The sequence below is a fragment of the Aythya ferina genome, assembly GCF_964211825.1.
Source record: "Aythya ferina genome assembly, chromosome: 1".
Classification (NCBI taxonomy): domain Eukaryota; kingdom Metazoa; phylum Chordata; class Aves; order Anseriformes; family Anatidae; genus Aythya; species Aythya ferina.
In genome coordinates, this window is record NC_140296.1 from 57911411 (window position 1) to 57932651 (window position 21241).

The window sequence follows — 21241 nt, forward strand, 5'->3', positions numbered from 1 at the left end:
AAGAAAGTGGTGTCTGAAGGTATCTCCCATAAGGAGAGGAGGACATTTCTTGGTGCCAGGGACGTGGCCACCCATCAGGACTCTCTGTTGTACAGGGTGGGTGGCCTGCTGGCTGTGAGGCAAAGTGGAGTGACTTCTTGTGGTATCTGCAAAGGCTGGACTCAAGGGCGTTTTTGTCCAAAACAACCAAGAGGACAAGGCCAAGGGCATATCCAGGAGGCTAGTAACACTCTGAATACTTGTTTCCCCTTGGTCTCTGTGTTGGAGTGTTTATTGAGGCAGGTAAATAAAGATCTTTTAATAGAAGAACATACAGTCTGACAATGAGCCATGAATGTACCCTGTAGCTATGTTGTTCAGAGCTAAAAATTAAACCAATTAAGTTCTGGTCTTAAGCTCCACCCTCATGTCTCTGATGTCAGTTTAGAAGAACAAGATATACAAAGAAGAAATAACTATTTCACACATTTGTAAGTAGTTAATATTTCTGGTCTTCTGTTCTTTTTATTTCAACATGTTGTGCTGGCATATGCTGCTGTGCAGTGAAAGTCTGCGATCTTAGGGGCTGATTATGCAAAATGAAATTCTGGAGCTCAGCTCTCCTGCTCCTGTCATATGTCAGGTTAAATGCCAATATTTTCACATTTCTTTGTAAATATTTCACATGATTTCAGAACCATAGCTTCAGGGCATAGAGTGATAAATAAAGACAGGATAAAATAATTTAGGCTAGTAGGGAGGAAGGAAGAGCAAGTACGATGGTAAATTTTACCACTTGGAAAAATAAACAAAGGGTCTGACATGACCTTTGTGCTTAAGTTCACAGTTTATTTATTTATTTATTTATTTTTGGCTACTGAGATCATTTAATTTGCTAGTATGGGATGGAATATGGCATTCACTCCACAACTTCAGCAGCCAAAAATTCCTGTTCTAAAAAGAAATTTAACATTTATGACAACACTTCAAGTGATGGAGTACTCACTGTCATTGAGGCCATGTTCAGTATGATCAATTATCTGTGTTAAGATCTAAAATTAGTCTAAAATCTGAATTCACACACTACCATCATCTACGCAGAGCCTTCCCCATGCAAAAGTAAGATCTACTTCTGTGGGTTCAATATCAGTGTCAGGGATGAAAAAATCAATTTGTGCAGGCTACAACTTAGTGAGAACACAGTAAGACATTATTAAAATATTTTATATTTGCTTAGCTTGCTTTCTAAACTTTGCTCTAAGAATATATTGATTACATTTGCTGCAATTGCATTACAACACTACTTAATGAAACAATGACAGTGGAGAACAATACTATTCATCCTTTTTGACAAGAAAAGTGGGAAGCTCAGTCTGTGGCACAAATTCAGTAACACAGTACAACAGTGCTCTAGATGCAAGTGTTTAATGTATATCTCACCTTTTCTGATTCAAATTAGCCTATCACAATTATGCCAGTTTGAGCAGATAGAGCTTCTACTGCAGCCAGTTTAAAATAAGAGAGCAAATATGATTGAAATGTTTGTTTAAAAGAATAAAATGAAACAAATCTTTGCATATTTTATGGGGTACAGAATGAAAGAGAAAACTTTTTTTTTTTTTTTTTTTTTTTTTTTTACTGTTTAGCAGTTGTTCATTGCTCACTTGCTCATCCAAAGTGCATATCTTTTAGTTGAACTGCTGTTTCTTATCTCCTGAAATTAATCTGATAAGAAAAGCCATTTTTATCTTTGGAGTTGTAAAGATGGGACTGGTAAAAGCATATGGCACACCCTATTTGATTTCAGTATGCAGTTAAAGACTGAAGGAACATTACGCTCCAAGTTCTGATGGGAAATCTTGGAGCTCTTAGTCAACTGTTTTGATCTCTACTTTAAAGGGTGCATTTTCAGAAAGAAAAGTCACTTAGAGGCAGACTGAAAAAATATTCCTTCTTCTACAGTTCTTGATGTCAATAAAAAAGGGTATTACAACACTTTTTCTCCAGAATCCATTCCTACTACATCTGATCCCCCTTCTCAGTCATTTCAGAGCCTTTCTTGGCATTTTACAATTACATTTATGCTTTTATTTGTGTTATATCCACTTCTGTTTCCATCTGTTCATGTTCTTGCTCCAGTCAATAGTGAAAGTAATTGCCCAGCTTTTATCCACCCTTCTGTTATTTCTGTCTCATTTCTTCTCTTTCCTTACAGTGTCCTCTGTGCATGTATCTTCTCACACACTAATGTGTATTCCTGGAATAAATAAAACTTTTTTTTTTTTTTTTTTTTTTTTTTTTTTTTTTTTTCTGAGAGCTCTCTGTCAGTGATCTAGCCAATCTGCATGTGGCAGGACAGAGGAGCTCTCCTGTGAGAAGCCTACATTTCCTTGGCCACATCTAGACTTGTCATCTGTTGTTACAGGTTGCACAATATGTGGTGTTACGTACCAAATGCTGACAAAGGGTTGGTGTGTTTAATTGTGCCTTTCTGGATGCAGGGTTTATCCTTCACAGAAACTAGTGCAAATGCTTATGGTGATTGGATAAGCACCTGCTCATGTACATCTTGGTCTGATGAAGAATTTACGATATTCAGCCAGAAGGAAGACTCCTCTGCTGTATATGTACTGCTAAAGAAGACCAGGGCCTGATTCATGCCCATGCTGCTGGGGACTGACCTCTGCCATGGCTGAGGGGTATCACAGAAGCAGACAGCAGCATGGATGAATTGCAACCCAATGCTCAGTCTTGCTTGCTGGACACCTTTTTGTTTAGCAGCATATGCTAAATGTGTGGTAGGCAACTTCCACTGACAAAATAGAGCAAGTAAGGGGTAGAAGTGTCAGGCTGTTGCTGACATACATTGCTCTAGGATGCAGCTGTGTTGGGTGCTTGTTGTCAATATAGTCAATTGGCTAATGTACATTGAAAGGGAGAGGGCAAGGGAATAGAGAATATATCATCAACAAGAGCTGCATATTTAAGACTAAAACAAACAAACAAATCAACCCAGAATCCACTCATTTCTCTAGGACCCAACTAGGTTTGCTCAGAAAATGACCATTTGATTGATCTCCTGAAGAGAAGCAGGTGTGAGAACACATTATTTCTAGGGTCTGACTGGACTTTGAGGTAAACTTGTTTCCAACATGAATGTTGTTATAAAGGAGGCACTTTCAGTGTCTGCATTCACATATTTCTCAAAACGTCTCATGGATGATTCAATAAAAGAGGAGGGTGTTTCTGGAGTTTAGGCACCTTTCCTGAATAGTTTTGCATTAAGTACAATCACATTTGCAAATATATTTATTCATTTGTATAGCCTCACAACATTAATCTTTACCCTCTTCCTCTCTGTCAAGATGTCTTTTCTCATCATGTAGACAGTGCAGTGACATGACTCCATATCACCTTATACGTTTGAGTTACAGATTTTTGAAAGCATGCTTAAAGGCAGCACATCACCTCTGAACCTGGCCCTGTAGTCCCCTGCAGTTAAGCCCAAATGATTTATGCAATAAAATTAGCCTTCATAAAATAGTAGCAAGCAGAAATCCACCTTTGAAAACTTAATTCCAAGGATTATTTTCATTCTCTATCATACCCATTAACCTATTTAACAATAAAAATATGTAACATTTGAAGAGCAGTACAAATGGTACCAAGATCAAATTGTTTAAAAAACAAACACTACATCAAAGATACAATATTATTCTGGGATGAATGTGATCTGTTTTATATAAATGGAGGCTGGGTTCCACAGAGGTACAAATTGTTTGAACTAAAGTATTTACTTCATTAAAGCTTAATTCATCACTAACAGCATGAGTCAGAGCTGCCAGAGATCTACAAAGAAACAACATCAGAAAACACATGGTCTGTACCTAGAATTCTGTGGTCCTTCTAAAGCTAGATGGTTTTCAGTGTTTAAAGAAAAAATGGGTTTGGGCACATACAGTTACACCTATACCAGTAAATAAGTCAAGGTCAGGGCACAGGCTTGAGGATTGTTGCGTGACTGCCTGTGCTGTTTACTTGCTTGCACCCTTCCTGGCACAGCTTCAGCTGTTGTGACCAGGCACTCTCAAGGGGTGTTGGGGTAGGGCTGATGAGGACCATGTGTCAGGGGCTGTTTCCACGTGGCAGCCTGAAATACATGTATGACCAATCCGTCTGTGGGGAAAGACGGAAAAACTTAGTTTTGTGTATGTGAGAGGGACAGCACCACTTGTAAAATGGTAGTCTAAAATGGTATTCTCTGCTCACCACTGCTTGACCCCAGCTTCCTCACCCAGGCTTACCTGATTCCTCACCACCCACCTCATGCAACTGCAGTGTGTTTCTGGATAGGTGTCTGCAGAGATCACAGGGAGTTTTTGCTACCCCTGAGTCAATGAGCTCTAATAGTAATTCTGACCATATTCCAGTGATGCTTTAAATACTATAAATGATTTTGGTGTTGTAAATGGTCCAGTTGTCTTATGTTTTCTAACCATGAGTAGTTTTAGTTTGTCTAACAAATGGGTTCTGTGGAAAAATTCTGAAAATATACAATGTAATGTGTGAGGTGGTACAGAATGGAAAGAAGACCATCAAGGTGATGACCGGTCCTTCTATGGACAGGGAGATATGTCTTCAACGAATAATTTTCTCTGAATTTTCTCCTGTCACTCCTCCAATACAATATTCATTTCACTAGATGCTGTTCTGTACCTCTACTCAGCTGTTACTTCCAGACTCAGTGATTTTTTCTTCCCTTTCAGTAGGCAAGATATCTGTAAACACATTGTACTTATCCTTAGATTTAATGCTTACTGGAAGTGATTGCAAAACAAACACAGGAACTGCAGAGCTCCAGTTAACTTAGCGATGACAGAAGCAGGTGCTGGAAGGAAAGTTGTAAGACACATGGGTACATATCTCCACAGCTTCCAGCAAACTTTCATTTAAGGACTTCCTAAGCTGAGACTTGTACCTCAGGCATCATATTAAATTGCCAGCAATAAATTTATGGTCCATTAATTATTTTTTCTTCACCTATTTTGTAAGTCCCCTTTTTGTGCAAGAATTTTTGTCCATTTTTAAATTGGTCAATGGATGTTCTGAAACCTGAAATATGCTTTCACCTCCATAAACTGTGTGTTTTGCTCTGTTTCCTTGGTGAGTGCACTTTTTTGGAAAATTGTTCCATATCAGCAGTGGGTTATTTTATGAGTTCAGAGTATGTTTTTACAGAAAGAGACTATGTGGAAAGAATTTGTGTTCTACCTACAGCAAGCAGATTTACTACTGACATTAGAAACACATTACCAGCACAACCTGTAACCCTGACATTTTCATTAATCCCCTGTAGTTAATTCCACTTGTGGGAAATTAATTGTACCATCAAATTATTTAAACAGGGCCTTACCATCTGAATATGACCTCCTTACATCTATTTGGAATTCAGATGGGGGAAAGTGGCTTTTAAAAACTGTGATGAAATCCCCCAAATGAGCAATACATAAACTCATTGTAGAAGAAGGAGACAGAAGGTCTGCAGTCATATTTAAAAGAATGCATCAGATTACCTTAATGATATCTGATCAGCATATCTAATCAGTAAATCTGAAGCAATTAAATTACCACTGTAAAATATGAGGCGAGTTAAATTTGTGTAAGATGGAAACACTAAGTATGCGATTGTAAATATTTCTCATGGTCAGGAACAATTGCAGTGAATAAGAAAGTGTGCACTAGTCGTGTGTGCTCTAAGGAAAAGCAACTAGGTTCTGATTGCCTAGAACAGAAATTGTTCCTTTCCACAAAAATATCGAAGATATACAGTAACTGGGGGATAGATACAACACTTAAAGCAATTGACCAACTCTCTGCTGTGGTCAATAAGAGTTTTCTTCAGTGCTGAGATTTCTTTTCCCTCTCTTTAGAGTTTTAAGGTGTTTCCTGTGATTGCAATAGATCTCTCATCTGAGTCTTGATGTCAATAAAGAGAGACAAAAGTCTAGTCCACATAGCTAAATCCCCATATAATTGACATCCAAAAGATGAAGATCTTAATTTTAACTTATTATTTTTAACTTACTTTGAACTTATTATTTTTGAAGTTACCTGTTCTTATATCAATCCAATTATTTGAGTGAGGAGGTGGATTTATGATCTTCTGAGTATCACTGGTAATAAAGTTTTGTATTGATTCATTTTAGATTAAGTCTTTTATGAGCAAGTAGAGATATTACTAATACATTTTTATATATTCTTTGCTTACATAGACATAGTTTCAAGTGTCCTCACTGAATTTTATTCATAACACCTTTCAAAGTCCTGTGCAAGTGTGTCCAAAGACGCAGGGCTGGGAGAAATTTACTAAGGAGACATGCCTTTGGTCAGTTCCAAGAGGCAACTCAAAGTAACAGTTTTGTGTGTGTGTTTTCTTGTCATTGTTTTTATTTGTTTGTTTGTTTCTCTGATTTCTGAAATATTTGACCTACCAATTAAATGAACTTCTGTGCCTTGTGAGAGGTGCCTCATGGGACAGCAAGGGCCTTCTTATGAGCTTGCAATTATCTCATGTGAAGTACTGACCCTCTTTGGACTGTGGAGAGATTCGTATAGGTCAGGGGAAACTCTTCAAATAACTTTGGCTTTCACAGAAGTCACAAGGAGGATTCAGGTGCCTTATCAGGTGTCTGGTGCCGCTTTAAGTTCTGTTGGGACATGATAGGTGCTGGCAGGACGCAGGACCTACAGAAGACCTGTGAGTTTCTGAACTGACAGCTGAAATTCAGGCAGCACAATCCAGGGCAATTCACATAACACTGGATGCCTTTGTTCAGGCAACTGAATTTCACAGCCAACTCTATATAATGTCTTTGTCTGCTTCCAGAATCCTACTGTCTTAAACTAGGTGCCTGAGGGGTTTCATGGCTTGCTCTCCACAGACACCTGTCTTTTCCTACTGACAGTACTGACTCATGTTTTCAGGGAAGGATGAAGGTTGACAATGGAAAATTACTTGTAGATGGTTAAATTTAATGGAAACTAAACTGAGCTAGCAATATCGTTCCACAACACATAGCTATTCATGAAAACATATACAAACTCCTTCAGGGCTTTTCATTATGCATCATCTACCATTTCAGTTTGAAGGTTGGCAAATGTTGTGACAATTAACAGTTTTTCATTTGATATTTTGAGTTAATTTAGCGTTCAGCTTAACTCAGATATTGGTGCTTCTGGAAAAGAATAGATATTTCTTAGCAAACAGGCAGTTTTGCTTGTACTGCTCATCAGTCCTTCATTGGAAAATCTAGTCAGACTTGCTTAGCTGCAGTTTGGTTTTGGTACTTTTGCTCTAGTTGTGATTCTGGATGTAAGCAAGTGATATGGGTAATCTGGAGAGAGCAGGGGCATTCCTGTCAAATACTGACTAGTGAAGGTCTGTGCTTTCAGAGACAGGGAACACTGATTTTTGTTTTATGTCTGCATCAAGTGTGCAAAAAGTTAATTGATTGTACCACAAAAAAATAAGTTAACTTGTCCTTTCTGAGGCTGTCAAAAATAATACCAATTAGCAAAGTTTATAATAGTGTTCCTTGAACATTTTAACCTGATTAGTCTGAAGTAACAAACTCATTTAACATAAATTGCAAATCAATTTACTTCTTAATCCCATTTAAATTGCACTCTCTTCTGACTAATGCAGCACACTATGTGACAGAGCTAGTTCTTCTACCTGTCTTTTGGTCAGCTGAAAAATTAGTTGCATGTTCACAGGATATTAAAATCAGAATAAAGATATTTTTGTGTCTAGTTTATTTATTTATTTATTCATTTATAAAGACCTCTCTTCCTGGTTAAAGAAAACATACTGGATGCTCAGAGAATTTATGAAGAAAAACAAAATGATGAAAAGATATATTTAATTTCAGTCACTTTTTTTTTTTTTTTTTTTTTCTTTTCAAAATCTGGTAGTCAAAAATGACACATTTGGTGTAAGTCAGCCCATCTAAATCAACTTGATAGAGACAGACAGTTTCAGTGGACAACCAATCCTATAACAACCCACCCTCTGTGTGGGACAGAGGGCATGATTAACTGTGGTGGTGCTTCCTTGTCTTCACTGACTAGAGGATATTCCCAGACTTATGGATGCAGAGTTTGGTTAGGCAAGTGTGATTGTTGCATCATTGCAGCCCTTATACCACAGATCTTGGTATGAGACAAACAATTCATTCAGCTGTTGTTTTGACTTTTAGGGTATGCCTATCCTCACATATACTTCAGTTCATTTTGCCCATACTGGCTTGAGATACAGAACTGCAGCAGAATTAAGACATGAATGACTACCTAAAAGTAGACTCATTGTATTAACCTAGAACCTGTCAAAGCATGAATGTAACTTTTTAGCCTGAACTAGTAAATACACAATTACCAGTACTTGCAAATGTTAATTGGATCAAGTATCTGTTAGCCTGTATGCTTTGTGCTTCTAAACTGCACATCCTGCAATGTCCCATCCACAGTCTATTTAAACAGATAGAAGACTGCTCAAGAAGCAGTGTTGCCTAAATCATAGAATCACAGGATCATTAAGGTTGGAAAGGCCCTCCAATATGATCTGTTCCAACCATCCCCCTACCACCAATATCACCCACTAAACCATGTCCCTAAGTGCCAGGTCCAATCTTTCCTTGAACACTCCCAGGGACGGTGACTCCACCACTTCCCTGGGCAACCCGTCCCAATGCCTGACTGCTCTTTCTGAGAAGAAATGTCTCCTAACTTCCAACCTAAACCTCCCTGGGTGCAATGTGAGGCCATTCCCTCTAGTCCTATCACTAATTACCTGTGAGAAGATACTGCATTTCATTGAAAGGGAATGGAGGACATGAGAAAAGATGACATGAGTGGATTAAGCCAGCTGATCCCTGAAAGCTGTTTTTTTTTGTTTTAATGTTACCAAGAAAGCTGTAACTGTGAAGCTGGAGGTCACTAGCCTCCTTCAACTGATAAGTTCACACCTCAGCATTTGTATGGCTAACAGCCAAAGGCACATAACATCTTTCTGGAGACCTCCGGGGAGAGGACACAGCTCCCCCCAAAGCGCTTGTGAGATAGCCCAGCCCAGCTGCATCCGTGATGAACATTGACACTGCCCAGACTCCTGCAGCTGGATATTCAGCAGCTGTCATGTCAATGTAACCCCAGCTCTGGCAACATTTGCAAGTTACGGGGTTTTGAAACAAAAGTTTGGTGTGCTCTACAGTCGTATGTTGGTCAAAATCTTTGAGCTGGCTTTGCTTCATATAAAGCTTGGGACATCCAACCATAGATAGGTTTAATTGTAATAGCTGCAAAAACTGCAACCTCCAGACTTCATTTGGGGCCCTAATTGCACATATACATTAAAAAATATGTATCAAATATGGCATCAGATGTCACACATTCATTTAATCTTCATCATTACTAAACATACTCATTTTACACATAATCTTACGTATTTTTGTTACATCTCAAAGGCATAAACTTTGTCTGCCTGTTAGGATTCAGTCTCAATTCTTTCCACCACAAATTACTCCAGTGGGCAAAATTATAAATAGTTTCTGACTTTATTCAGTTCAGTGTTTATACAGTTGTTTTAAATACATACACATACATAGTATAAGCAAGACAAACTAGTATTCTTCAATACAATTTCAAAATCCGCTTAAAATATTGGGGTTTAGCACAGGGAAAGAAGAGCAGCTTGATGCAGACAGACACTATTCTAAATAACCTCTGCTGCTCATTTTTAGGTGGAAGCAGGACAATGACATTAGCCTTTTTACTACAGATGTCACAAATAGCAGCTTATCCTTTCCTCAGTGAACATGGTGTTTCACATTTATAATTCCATAAAGTCTCCATAGTAGACTTCACTCCACCTTTCTGTTTATTCTTTATTCTCTGAAACATAACATACCTAGTTATGTGCTAGCTCCCGCTAGGTGTTGAACTCCTCCTTGGAGGTATGACCATTCTGAACTCCCCCTGAATGCAAAGCAGCTTCAAGCCTCTCAGAACTCAGGAATATTTCAAGGCCCTTTCCACCACATATGGTATATAAAAATAATTTATCCTTTGTTTAATATTGGGCACATTTCTGCAGCAGTGGAAAGCTACACGTCTGGAACTTAAATTCCACAATTTCAGTTGTGTTTGTAGAAAACTTGCCACTTTAACTCACAACACCTCAGAAGGTCCACTTGAATATGACAAAGAGTTGTATAGTTTCCATGTGTTGATAGTTGGCTCACTCTTGAAGTTTTTGGTCAGCCAAATTCTCACTTATTTCATCTGAAGTTCTCTGGATGTTTTCTTTGCATAAGAGCTACAGGACTAATGTTACTGAATGTATCCACAAAAAATTACAGCTGAAAAAATTTACTGTGCTAGTTTTCTTAAAGTTATGCTTTCTCCACACACTTAGGACAGTTTTCCATACATGCTCTTGAGTTTTCAGAGACAAATAATGTATATTTCCATCCAATTATTTCTGTCTGTGTTTTATATAATTAAAATAATACAGTCATTAACTACATCAGTGTCTTAATGTCATGGACACATGGTAACCTCAAACTTACTGAGTTCATAAAATCACAGAAATATATGACTGTCTGCAAGCACTGTTATCTTGTCTCTACAGTGGTGAATGTACTCCTGGATGAATCAGGGACAATTTTATTCCACTTTCAAATGCCTCTCTTTCTGTGCAGAAGCTGTTCATTTCTTAAATTTCCCCAAACTCAGCCTTTATACACAGCTGTCACTGAAACTGCTCTAGGCTTGTGCCCTAAGCTTTGTCTCTCTGTTCATGTTTCCAATACCTAATAGACTCAGACTGAAGATGCAAAGCTGTTGCTTTATATTAATTCATGCAAGAAAAATGGAGTTGTAAGGTACCTTGCGTTGTTAAACTTATAGCATTAGAATAAATTAACACTTCAAGCAATTAGTACAGTGCAATGACTTTAGTGTGCCCAGACTGACCTAAATGAAACTTTATTTCATTACTGGCTTGTTTCAATTTCATGGTTGATTCATGTTCAGTGAAATTCCAATAGCCTCATCGAATCTCCCACATCAACTCCTGTTGCTGCTCAGACACTTTTGCAAGATTTCTCTTTGTTTGGTAGAGGGGCTGAGAGTAGTAAGGCTTTTTTTTTTTTTTTTTTTTTTTTTTTTTTTTTTTAGCAATAGACCACCTTTATTCTGCCTTTCTTTACATAAACCATAATAAAACATTAAATATTTTAGGAAATTAGCTTCCAAAATAGATTGTACAATTGTGGCAGAAACCATGTTCAAAATCAAAGCAGAAATCTTTCATAAGTTAATCATTTTAAAGTCTCACTGTACAATATCAATAGAACTCCTTCTTTTGCTAAATATTTCCCTAAAGCAACAGCATTTGAAAAGAAGTTTAAGTAAACCATGTATCTTATATCTTTTCAGTTGATGGGAACAGAGAGATGATTGCCTATTTTGTCTCATCTGATACGAAACCTCCATTTGCTTTAGCATGTGATGAAATTGATTTTGAATCATCTTTTTCTTCTGTTTTCTCAACATCTGTGTTTGGTTTGACATGGTATCTTCTGTAAACACGGTAGCCTGGGAATTGGTATATATTTAATATTAAATAAGGGTATAACAATGACCTGAAAAATACTCTAGTAGCATGTAGACATACAAAATTTTCCCACCTTATATTGCTAAAATTTTCAAACGCTTCAAGATAGAGTTTCTTTAAAGACAGATTTAATTATTGTATGTCAAGAGCAGTCATCACTAAAAAAGTATGCTTAGGAAATAACAAGGAAAATGTTTTAAATTACGCTTTTGATGCTTGACTGCTTTCTGTTCCTACTGCATGTAATAACTTTTAAAGTACTGTCTGTCTCTCTTGGGAAGCCTTTGGGCAATTGGCTGGGTCTGTGGGACTGATTCTTACTTTTACATGAATCCTGTTTGGCAGAAGCTGAGACAAAGTGGGGCAAAGAAATTTGTCCTCATGCCATTGCCAGCTACAGAGGCACTAGCTGGGGGTATACCTCTCAGGTTGTGTCCCTGGGGCAGTGCTCTTGATGCCTGGTAAGACAGCTGGTTTGAGAGTGGAAGCTAAATATTCACAGCTGGTTTTAGGTGGGAGCAACAGGAGCAAAGTCCTGGCCCTCAATAGGCTGTAGCAGTGCAACACATATGAAGTGCATGTGGGAGAAAAAAGGGGCCTTTACTTCTAATGGAAGATTTTTTTTCCTCCTATTAGCTGTGAAGCTAATGCCTATGCTCTTAACCCCTGATAGAAGGGTGAGTTTGTGCATGCATTTGGAGATGGTCCTGGTGTGCAGCTGTAAGCCCAGGCACACTGGAGTGGTAGAGGGTTCTAATGGAAGACACATTTGCCCTTCTTCATCAAATGGTAAAAACAATCCTGTGCTCAAGGTGTTCTTATTCTGGTTGTAGGTAATGGAGATCCCTCCCTTGTGCTGAAAAACAAGGGGTTTTCCAGATCTTAAACTGATCCTTACGTTTTCCAGTACATGGCTCAGCACAGTGGTGATGTTCAGTAGCCATTTGGGTCATTATAAAGTTTATTGTTTACCATTTCATTATTTTCCTCTCTCAGCTGTCTATTCTTGTTTTCTCTGTATCCATTAAAAATGGGACAGGTGACAATAATAATAATAGAAAATATCTATACTTTACCTGCTAAAAATATTAGTGCAAACAACAGTTGGAAAATGCTGTAGATGAGTGGGAATGTAAACATCAATTCAAGTTGTTCAGGACTGAAGGAGAGCTGTACTATCGTTGAACATAATTGAGTGTTTTGCATGCCTGTTTCCAGAGACACTGTACGACATCTAAAGGGAATAATACAAAGACAGTCATGAAATAACAGCCTGTGTGTCTCTATGTTTTATTAAGAACCTGGAAAAGAAGGAACCACACAGTAACAGGTAAGTGAGAAATTGGTATCCTTCAGCTCACAAATCATACAGCTTTTACTACTAGAACACATACAATTTATGGCAGTTCAGAAATTGCAGAGGACTGTTATCCCCCTTCAAGCCATGTATGTCATATTCAGTAATACTTATTATCACCCTCTTCTGCAATTATGTTCTAAATTGTGGGTTGTTGATTCTTCATGTGAAGTTTTACCACAGCCCCAACCCTTTTGTTAGTTAGGTCTCTTTTGTCCAACTCATTTGAAGTGCAGGACATGGGCACATATGGGAATGACATATTGGGGGAAATAGTAGTCAGAATCCATATTTTAAAATGTTCATGCACATTAATAGTTTTATTTACAAAAAGGTTGGTGAGTAAGTGACCCTGTAGCAGAGCTACCGTTTAGGAAGTATTCTCAGAATTGATTATTCATTAAAAAAGAACTGCCTTCACAGAAATAAGACTATAGGACTATGTCACAGAGAAATCTATACCTGTTCCAAGACAGACCAGCAACGCGGGCCAGAAAGAATCCCAGAGAATAGCCAGCTGCTGGAAATATGGTACCAATGATCCATAATTTAGGTGAGATAATCCAGGAGCCTTTATAGAGTATTCCCCCAACGACAGCAATGAGCACGATAAGGATTGCTCCCACTATGGAACCAACCTACGAGGAGAAAGAAGAATTGTGTGAATAAAAGACGTCTTATCACACATAAAACTGACATACTTTTACATTTACTGACATAATTCATGTTAGGCACATTATATAGGTGCTGTTTTCCCCAAAATGGAGTTGTACAATGCACTTGAATGTGTGACTACAGATACAGATCAAAGCACAGCTATTATAGGTATCCATAACATATATCTGTAAAACTAATCTTGAAGCTTTGGCTATAGTTGTGCATAAAACTCAACATTAAAAACAATCTCACATGTGCGACGTGAAGAAGGTTAGACCTTTCCCAGAGTTATTGGGAAACCATCAGCTTAATAACTAGTATAATGCACTTTTCCTCCCCACTTCCTGAGCAGTCACACTTTCTGGCATTGTGTCGTGTTTGCTAACTAGATGCCAGGTTGTTAGTGCTAGGAAATTATTTGCCAAGCAGAGTAAATCTTTAATGTGGCTGAAAATATTGTGTTTGAAAACTGGCTGTGAGATCATGTGTTTCTACGTAGACATAGTCAATGAGTTGATCTTATTTGCTGTAACTGAATATACTGAGATCCTCGCTGCTTGCTAAAGAAAGGAATAACTCACTCTCTTCTCAGTATCTAAGTTAAATGTCTTCCTTTGTGGCATATGTTGCAAGAGATCTCACCAGCAGATTTCTGTGGTTAAGCTTAGGAGAAATCCTTTTCTCAGATAAAATGTGTATTCTCAGTGAACTGACTTCATCTGTGTCTGGCTGAAGTCTGTTTAAGGGCACTGAGTGAGCAAGTACTTTTGTTTGACTGAGCTATTAACCACATGCACCTAGGAAAAAGAAACATGGCCTGGCCACAACAAGCTTTTCTGTTTCACTTGGCAAACTGTCTTTGTGCTCTTATCTCAATTTCTCACCATCTGTACCTTCATCTGACAGCTATGGCTCAATCCTCACTTGATGTTTCAGTATCCTACATCAAGTGAACTGGCAATGAACTCTACTGTGAGTTGCTCACACACTAATTATGAACGAGGATGAAATGATGGTTTGCTGAAAGAGCACCTTCTCATGAGCATTCAAGTCCATGTTTTTCTCTTAACTGACTATAAAGGATAGTTTTGAAACCAGCACTTAATAGTATCCATGTTCATAAGTAAGCTGTGAATGCAAGATAATATTTCAAATAAATTAATTGGACTTAAAAGGACCTTATTTGTGTTCTATATTTTTTGAACTGATAGCTCAGGTAGAATAATCAGTTGCCAGGTTAGTTTTGCTTAAGAAAATATATTTATTAACTAAGGGTGGTCAGTGAAGGCCAAGGGTACTCAGCATGTCTAAGGATCACTTTGAACTTAGCAGGGCAATGGTCAGGATGATTAATTTTCTATTAACAGTAAAGGTAAATAAGTTATTATGAGTATTATTTTGGTGGGAATTGTTTTTGCCAAAACACAGTTTTGATGCTTCTGAAACTATCTTGCAAATAGAGTTGAATTTTGTAAATAGTTTTGTTAGATTTCTTAGCTGTTGGCACATTTTCAACATATATATATATATATATGCATATTTAAATTGACTTCACACTCAAAATTGCCAAAAATGATACACTGGTTTAAAAGTAGAAATATTTTTGTATGATCCAGAATGTTTTCATTTTTTTTATTATTTTGCAGGAAAAAGAATCCATTTGACCTGAATGATTTTCCTTCCAATTTTCAGTTTACATTATAAACTGAACTCAATTACTAACATAGTTCTAGCCAAAGACAAAAGCAGGCTCTTTAGATGATGATAACTTCTAATAATGTATGCAACTCATGCACATTTTTGCAGGGGGAAAGCAATATTTTTCCACAGCATCTCATTTGTTTTCTGCTGAAAACTTCAATGCTCTTATAAAGTCAGACACTAATACTATGAATAGCAATGTGCTGCTTCAGTGGTGCCACTGATTCCATAATTTGTCTATAATTACCAATGCTTCAGCCTTATATATCCTACCTTAAGTATGATTTTTGCTTTCGTAGGCCATCTGTGGTTAACATACACTCCTACTGAAACAGGAATTACAAGAGCTACCAGTGAAAGTCCTGTAAAAAAAAAAAAAAAAAAAAAAAGAAAAAAGATAAGTCCACATATCATGCAGAAGTTCATGAGGGGAGAACAGGCACCACATAGAGGGGCTGAGATTATGGAGCAAGCCTGGGGAAGATGTTTCTGGTATGCACACCCCAGCACATGAACACTCTCCCCACACCTGCCTGCTTTTCTATAGAGTCTGTTATCTTTGGCAACCTGTTGAAGTAATTGCCATTCTGCTGAGCTACATGCTCATTCACCTGAATCAAAAAGGCAGACAGAAATTTGAGTGTGCTAATCACCACTATCCTGTGATGAGTAGCTATATTAAATGTTCATTTTGTCTGCAGGTGTTTCGCTACTGTACCATATCAACAACCAGTTTAGAGCTTCTTTTGTTTTGGCCTTCCCTCTTTGGTATGTTTTTTTTTTTTGAAAGCACAAGCAATATACATGCTGTTTTTTTTTTTTTTTTTTTGTTTGTTTGTTTGTTTTTTTTTTAAGGACAATGGGAAATTAAATTGAAGAATATGAAAGTGACTCTGCTGGCTTTTTAAGATTACCACAACATGGAACAGAACTTGATAAGCACCAGGGCCACAGTTCTGTGAAGCAGTGGAGCATGTATTTCTAAATACTTTGACTACTTTCTCTTTGTAGCTAGATGAGATTTTTGACAGGAAGTCAAATGAAGCCACTCCTGGTGGTGTAGATTGCAGCTTTTCAATGAGACTCAGCAGTTTTAATCACTTGCTTAATTATCCACATGTGCTTAAGTACTTTGCCAGATTATGGCCTCAGCATTTAGCACTTCGCAGGATTGTGTCTTAAAGCTGTTACAAATGCTTTCATCCAGGGAAAGAAGTTATTTCTGTATGAATTATTCTATATTCTTATCCCAGTACTACAGAGGTTTCCAAACCATTTAAAAAGAAAAGCATGTGCAACCTTGTGAAAAATATCTGTACCATATTCATAATAACTTAAAGTCTTTGTTCCACAGAGCTGTGGATGACTTGAAATGATCTAGGTACATAATTCTCACTGAAGTCATTGGAAAGTTGGAAAATAAATATTTTTTTAAAAATCTGGGGTAATTTCTTTGTGACTCTGCAGGATGGTGCAGATGTAAAGGGGGTTGTTACTAGAAGGAGGGTAAAGGAGAGTCAGAAGGTAAAGTGCTGGTTCACTTGGCTCACCAATGCTGTTGTAGGGGAGTACAATTGCATCAGAATCAGTCCACATCTTGGTATAAACAAAGAGACAGAGTGGCATCATCCCCATTGCAAGCAATGTGGAGCAAGTTGTCATGCTGATGCTGCAAAGAAATTGGTTAAAGTGATAGTTTGTCTCATGACAGAATGTACTTCTTTCATTATCTTATTATGATTTAACAGCTTATGAAAGGATAGGCAAGAGATACTGCTGGCTATGTGGCTATGGTCAATTTATCGATATATCAAGTAAGAAAAAAAAGCTAAATGGAAGGAATGGCTTCTGCTAAAAAAAAAAAAAAAAAAAAAGGAAGGAAAAAATCCATAAATATCAACATGTTCTGCAGACACAGAACAATAAGTTTCAGTGCAAATGAGGCAGTCAGGCTGGCAGCCATCAGGAAGGTCTGTTCGCAAGTCTGTCTGCATGGTGACTGTTCCACAGGCTTCTGAGAGGGTGTCAAGCTGGGTCAGATGCTGCTTTCCATTTTATCAATAGTTCTAGAGTATTTTAGAATTTCACTCCAAAGCCAGCAACATAAAGCAAACAAACAAAAAAGATTCTTCATCTAGTAAGTGCAATGTAATAAAATTCCCTTTTCTGGCTTGTTTTGCCCTAGGCCAAAGAGTAGGTGCTGAGAATTACTCTACGAAGCTGAGTATGAACACTGTTTCTTCTTTGGCTTGTGCAAGACATTTCTGTTTTAAAACACAAAGCCTTGAATCCATTGGGCATAATATACCTTGTAGAAAAATGTGCATTCAACTAGAAGAATTAAGGAGGAAAAAGCAAGACAGCTAAAACGGGAGAAAACTGTCAGATTCTGAATAGCATAGATAAAAGGATGCCTACAAATCACTCTCCTATGAGGTAAAAAAAGTGAGAGAGGTTTACTTAGGAGATTTTGGAAACTTGCTTATGAGCCTCACTTCTGATTGCTCTTTGTTGTAGCTTGCCCTCAGAAAAGGAGCTACAGATCATGTCCCACAAACTGGGAACATCCAGAGAAATCTGGAAGAATTCATACAGAAACCACAGAAATATCTGTGTTAGTTTTGTTTTCTGTCTCTGTTTCTCTGCTGTCGGATGTAACTTGGTAGACACCTCTGGCAAGGGAGATCTATGGGCTACAATTAAGATTAGATAAAGCTCCAAATGGATAAAAGAGCTCAAGTTTACTGTGACGGCACATATTCCTACAGTTGCTATATCTACATCCTTTTCCAAAGACAGCCTAACTCCAGCCCCTGTGCTTGCAGCAGCTCTCATGGGAGCTGTGAAGGAGAGAAAATGGTGATTCAAAGTGGTCATTCTTGTGAAATACCAAGAGATGTCAAAAACAGGTGTCCTTATGGGAAGTTTTAGAGGACATCATCTGGGTCTGAGCAACTAAGAAAGGTATAAAACCTCACACTTTACTTCCCTGTGATTCACTATATGAATAGTAGAAAATTAATCCTGCTCTAACTTGTGGTATAATTGCACTGAAGTTTTGAAGTTTTGAAGCAGGACAGTAGACAATGGTGATGGCTTGTTATGTATAAACATAAAATATCAGTTAAAAGCAAAACTTCATCTGATGTGATGGGCAGGCTTTCTATAATGTGCTGGCTCCAGAAACCAGTCAAGCTACTTTTACTGTTCTATCAAGAACTGAAGATACTTGCATTGCTCTCTCTGCTGTACCTCCTGTTTCCTCTGTCCTTGAATTACTGTCACAAAGGTCCTTATCAAAAGCCCTTGAAATCTTAAGGTAAAGGTCTTTACCTGAAGAATAATCTTTAGTAAGTATTTTCAATTTACCTTATCCTCTGCCACTGTCACAGGATATAAATTCTACTCATATTTATAGAATCATCAGTTTGGATTCTGACTATATAAACCTGAGAAAGCACAGTTTAGTTCAGTGTATTCTTCCAATGAAAGATTAGGACAGAATTTAAGACTTGTGTTGGATGTCTTTCCATCTGAGGTTTCTAAGACTTTCATTTATAGAAATAAAGTGTCTAATATAGGTTTTTCCTCCACAGTGAGGAAGCTGGTGATTAGCAGAGCTGACTTCATACATAATTTGAAAGCAGGTATTACATTAACACCTGTATGTGACAGAAAAGTTCACTGTTTTCAAATGATGGAAAAAATGTCTTATTAAAGCCACAAATATTAAAATACTTAGTCAATTTGCCCTAGCTCCACAACTTTCTTCCTTCTATTATTTTTTCCATTTCTAGTTCAGACTGGCATATGATAAATTGAATGAATGCCCCAATTTATGTTACTCTGTGGGAAATAGAGAAATGATCCTGTTTATTTTAGAGCAGAGTAATCAGGATATGAAAAGAAAAACGATGGCTTATTTTTAAAAACTATAAGAGTTAATGAACCCCCCATGGAATTTGCATCAAGAGTAGGTTTGACTTCTGCAGTGTGTTTGATATCCAAGACCACGCCAGGTGCCCTACATATCTGTTTATGAGTTCAGAGCATCTGAACTCATAAAGCACTGAGACCAACACACTTAGCCACAAAGGAGCTTTTTCATAGCACCCAGTGTGGAGGACTTTGTTGGTCAGTAGCTTGTAGCATGTAAAATTTTCTCTGTTTGAAGACTTTGCAGAAGGTGCCAGGAGCAGATAGAATTACCGCAAGTGATTTTCATTTGTACTAGCTTCCAAGGAGAAAAACTGTGCCCATCTATTCATTGTGCAGAACACAAACGGAGGGAAAATATTTTTCTGCAGGTCGTTTCTTTCAAGAAACATTATTTGAAAGAAACGATTGCATAGCTGCTCTTTTGTACACAGGACTCAAGTTCTAAAATTCACTGTTATTTTTTTCTACTGCCCAAGATCTTGGAGAAACAAAATCACAAATATATGCTAACTTGGATAGAGAGTTTATGATCCTAGTATTTTAGAGGTCTTTCTCAATGCTATTTTCTTCAGGATCTGAGGATTTACAATAGACAATTTCTAATATACACAATTCTATTATGTTGTCTTCCTAACAAATGCTCAAGAACTAAGGATAATTCTAGTCTGCTTGTATTTACTACTATTATACTAACTAAGCATCTCTACAAGAAGGAAGCTGCACTATACATGGACCAAGACAAGAAAAAAACAGAGAGACCTTTTTAATACAAAGCTTACAATATAAAAAGATATATGAATATTTAGATAACAGCTGCTCTTACCTTAGGTCCATGTCACCATCTACCCAGTAAGCGATGATATTGGAGGCTGTGCCTCCTGGACAGCATCCCATGATTAGCACCACGACAGCTTGAATAGGAAGCACGTTAAAGGCTAGTGACAGCAAGAAAGCTGTGAGAGGCATAATTCCAAACTGACAGAGGAAACCCACAAAAATACCCCAGGGCCTTTTTATGTGGTTCCAGAATTTTTTAATATCCACATTGCAACCCATGGAGAACATCACCAAAGCCAGCATGATCGTCAGAACAGTACTTAAAATTACACTCAAAGTATGGTTAAAATCATCTTCTGGTAACACACAGGATGTACCACTGCAAATAGTAGCATTTGCCGGACAATCCGTGAAGTTTTTTGTCAAAGACCTAGCATTAAGTTGCTGGGAAAGCAAGAAAGTCTGCATTTTGAAATGCAGAATGGCTCAGTACATCCAAGGAAAACTTTTAAGCCTGTGTAAATGGTTGTTTGTTAGCAACTCCTTTTAAATGCTCCAGGAAGCAATAAAGTGCAATAAATACTTAGACACTTACTATTCTTTAAGGGTTTGGCATGGTGCTGATTCATATAGTTATAAAAGTTGCACTTGCTCTGTATGGTGGTTTTAATCATTTATTCGCATGATAATGAGAAATCCCACAGCAAGAGAATAGCTGTGTTAATATTTAAGGGTGGAAGGGAGGCTTGTGGAATAGCTGAGCACACAACATGAGAATCACAGAAGGGAGAGAAAGTTTAGACTTCATCCTTTGAATTTCTTGCATGCCTTTGGGATAGCTGCTCATGCGTGCACTATCACTGGCATTACAAGGGGCTGTGGGGCTGAAAGGAGCAACTGATACACAAGAAAGCATAAGTAGAGGGCCTGAGCGAGGAAAAATTACTTGCCTTCTCAAGGCTGAACAGGGCTGCATTTTAGGAGACCCTCAGAGCTTCTCTGCAACCTCAGGAGCAAAGACAAAGGCCCCAGTCCTGCTCAGAGAGTGCTGCAGGCAGAAATGTGAAGTAGCATATCTTGCTATATGGTGCATCGTTCAGGTACAAGGGTCCACTGAGAATCACGGACTCGCTTTGCATGGGGTGTGACCCATATTT

The 21241-nt window shown here is 37.8% G+C and overlaps 1 protein-coding gene across 1 annotated transcript; it reads right to left on the reverse strand.

The window, feature by feature from the left end:
* Window positions 1–9571: 9571 nt before the first annotated feature.
* SLC10A2 (solute carrier family 10 member 2) lies at window positions 9572–20636 on the reverse strand. The gene is made up of 6 exons (XM_084506547.1): window positions 20131–20636; window positions 16919–17037; window positions 15642–15730; window positions 13473–13648; window positions 12730–12887; window positions 9572–11634 (listed from the first exon to the last, which is right to left on the reverse strand). Exons 1-6 carry the CDS (start codon window positions 20550–20552, stop codon window positions 11501–11503), a joined length of 1098 nt encoding a protein of 365 aa, XP_084362673.1. The 5' UTR covers window positions 20553–20636; the 3' UTR covers window positions 9572–11500.
* Window positions 20637–21241: the final 605 nt, after the last annotated feature.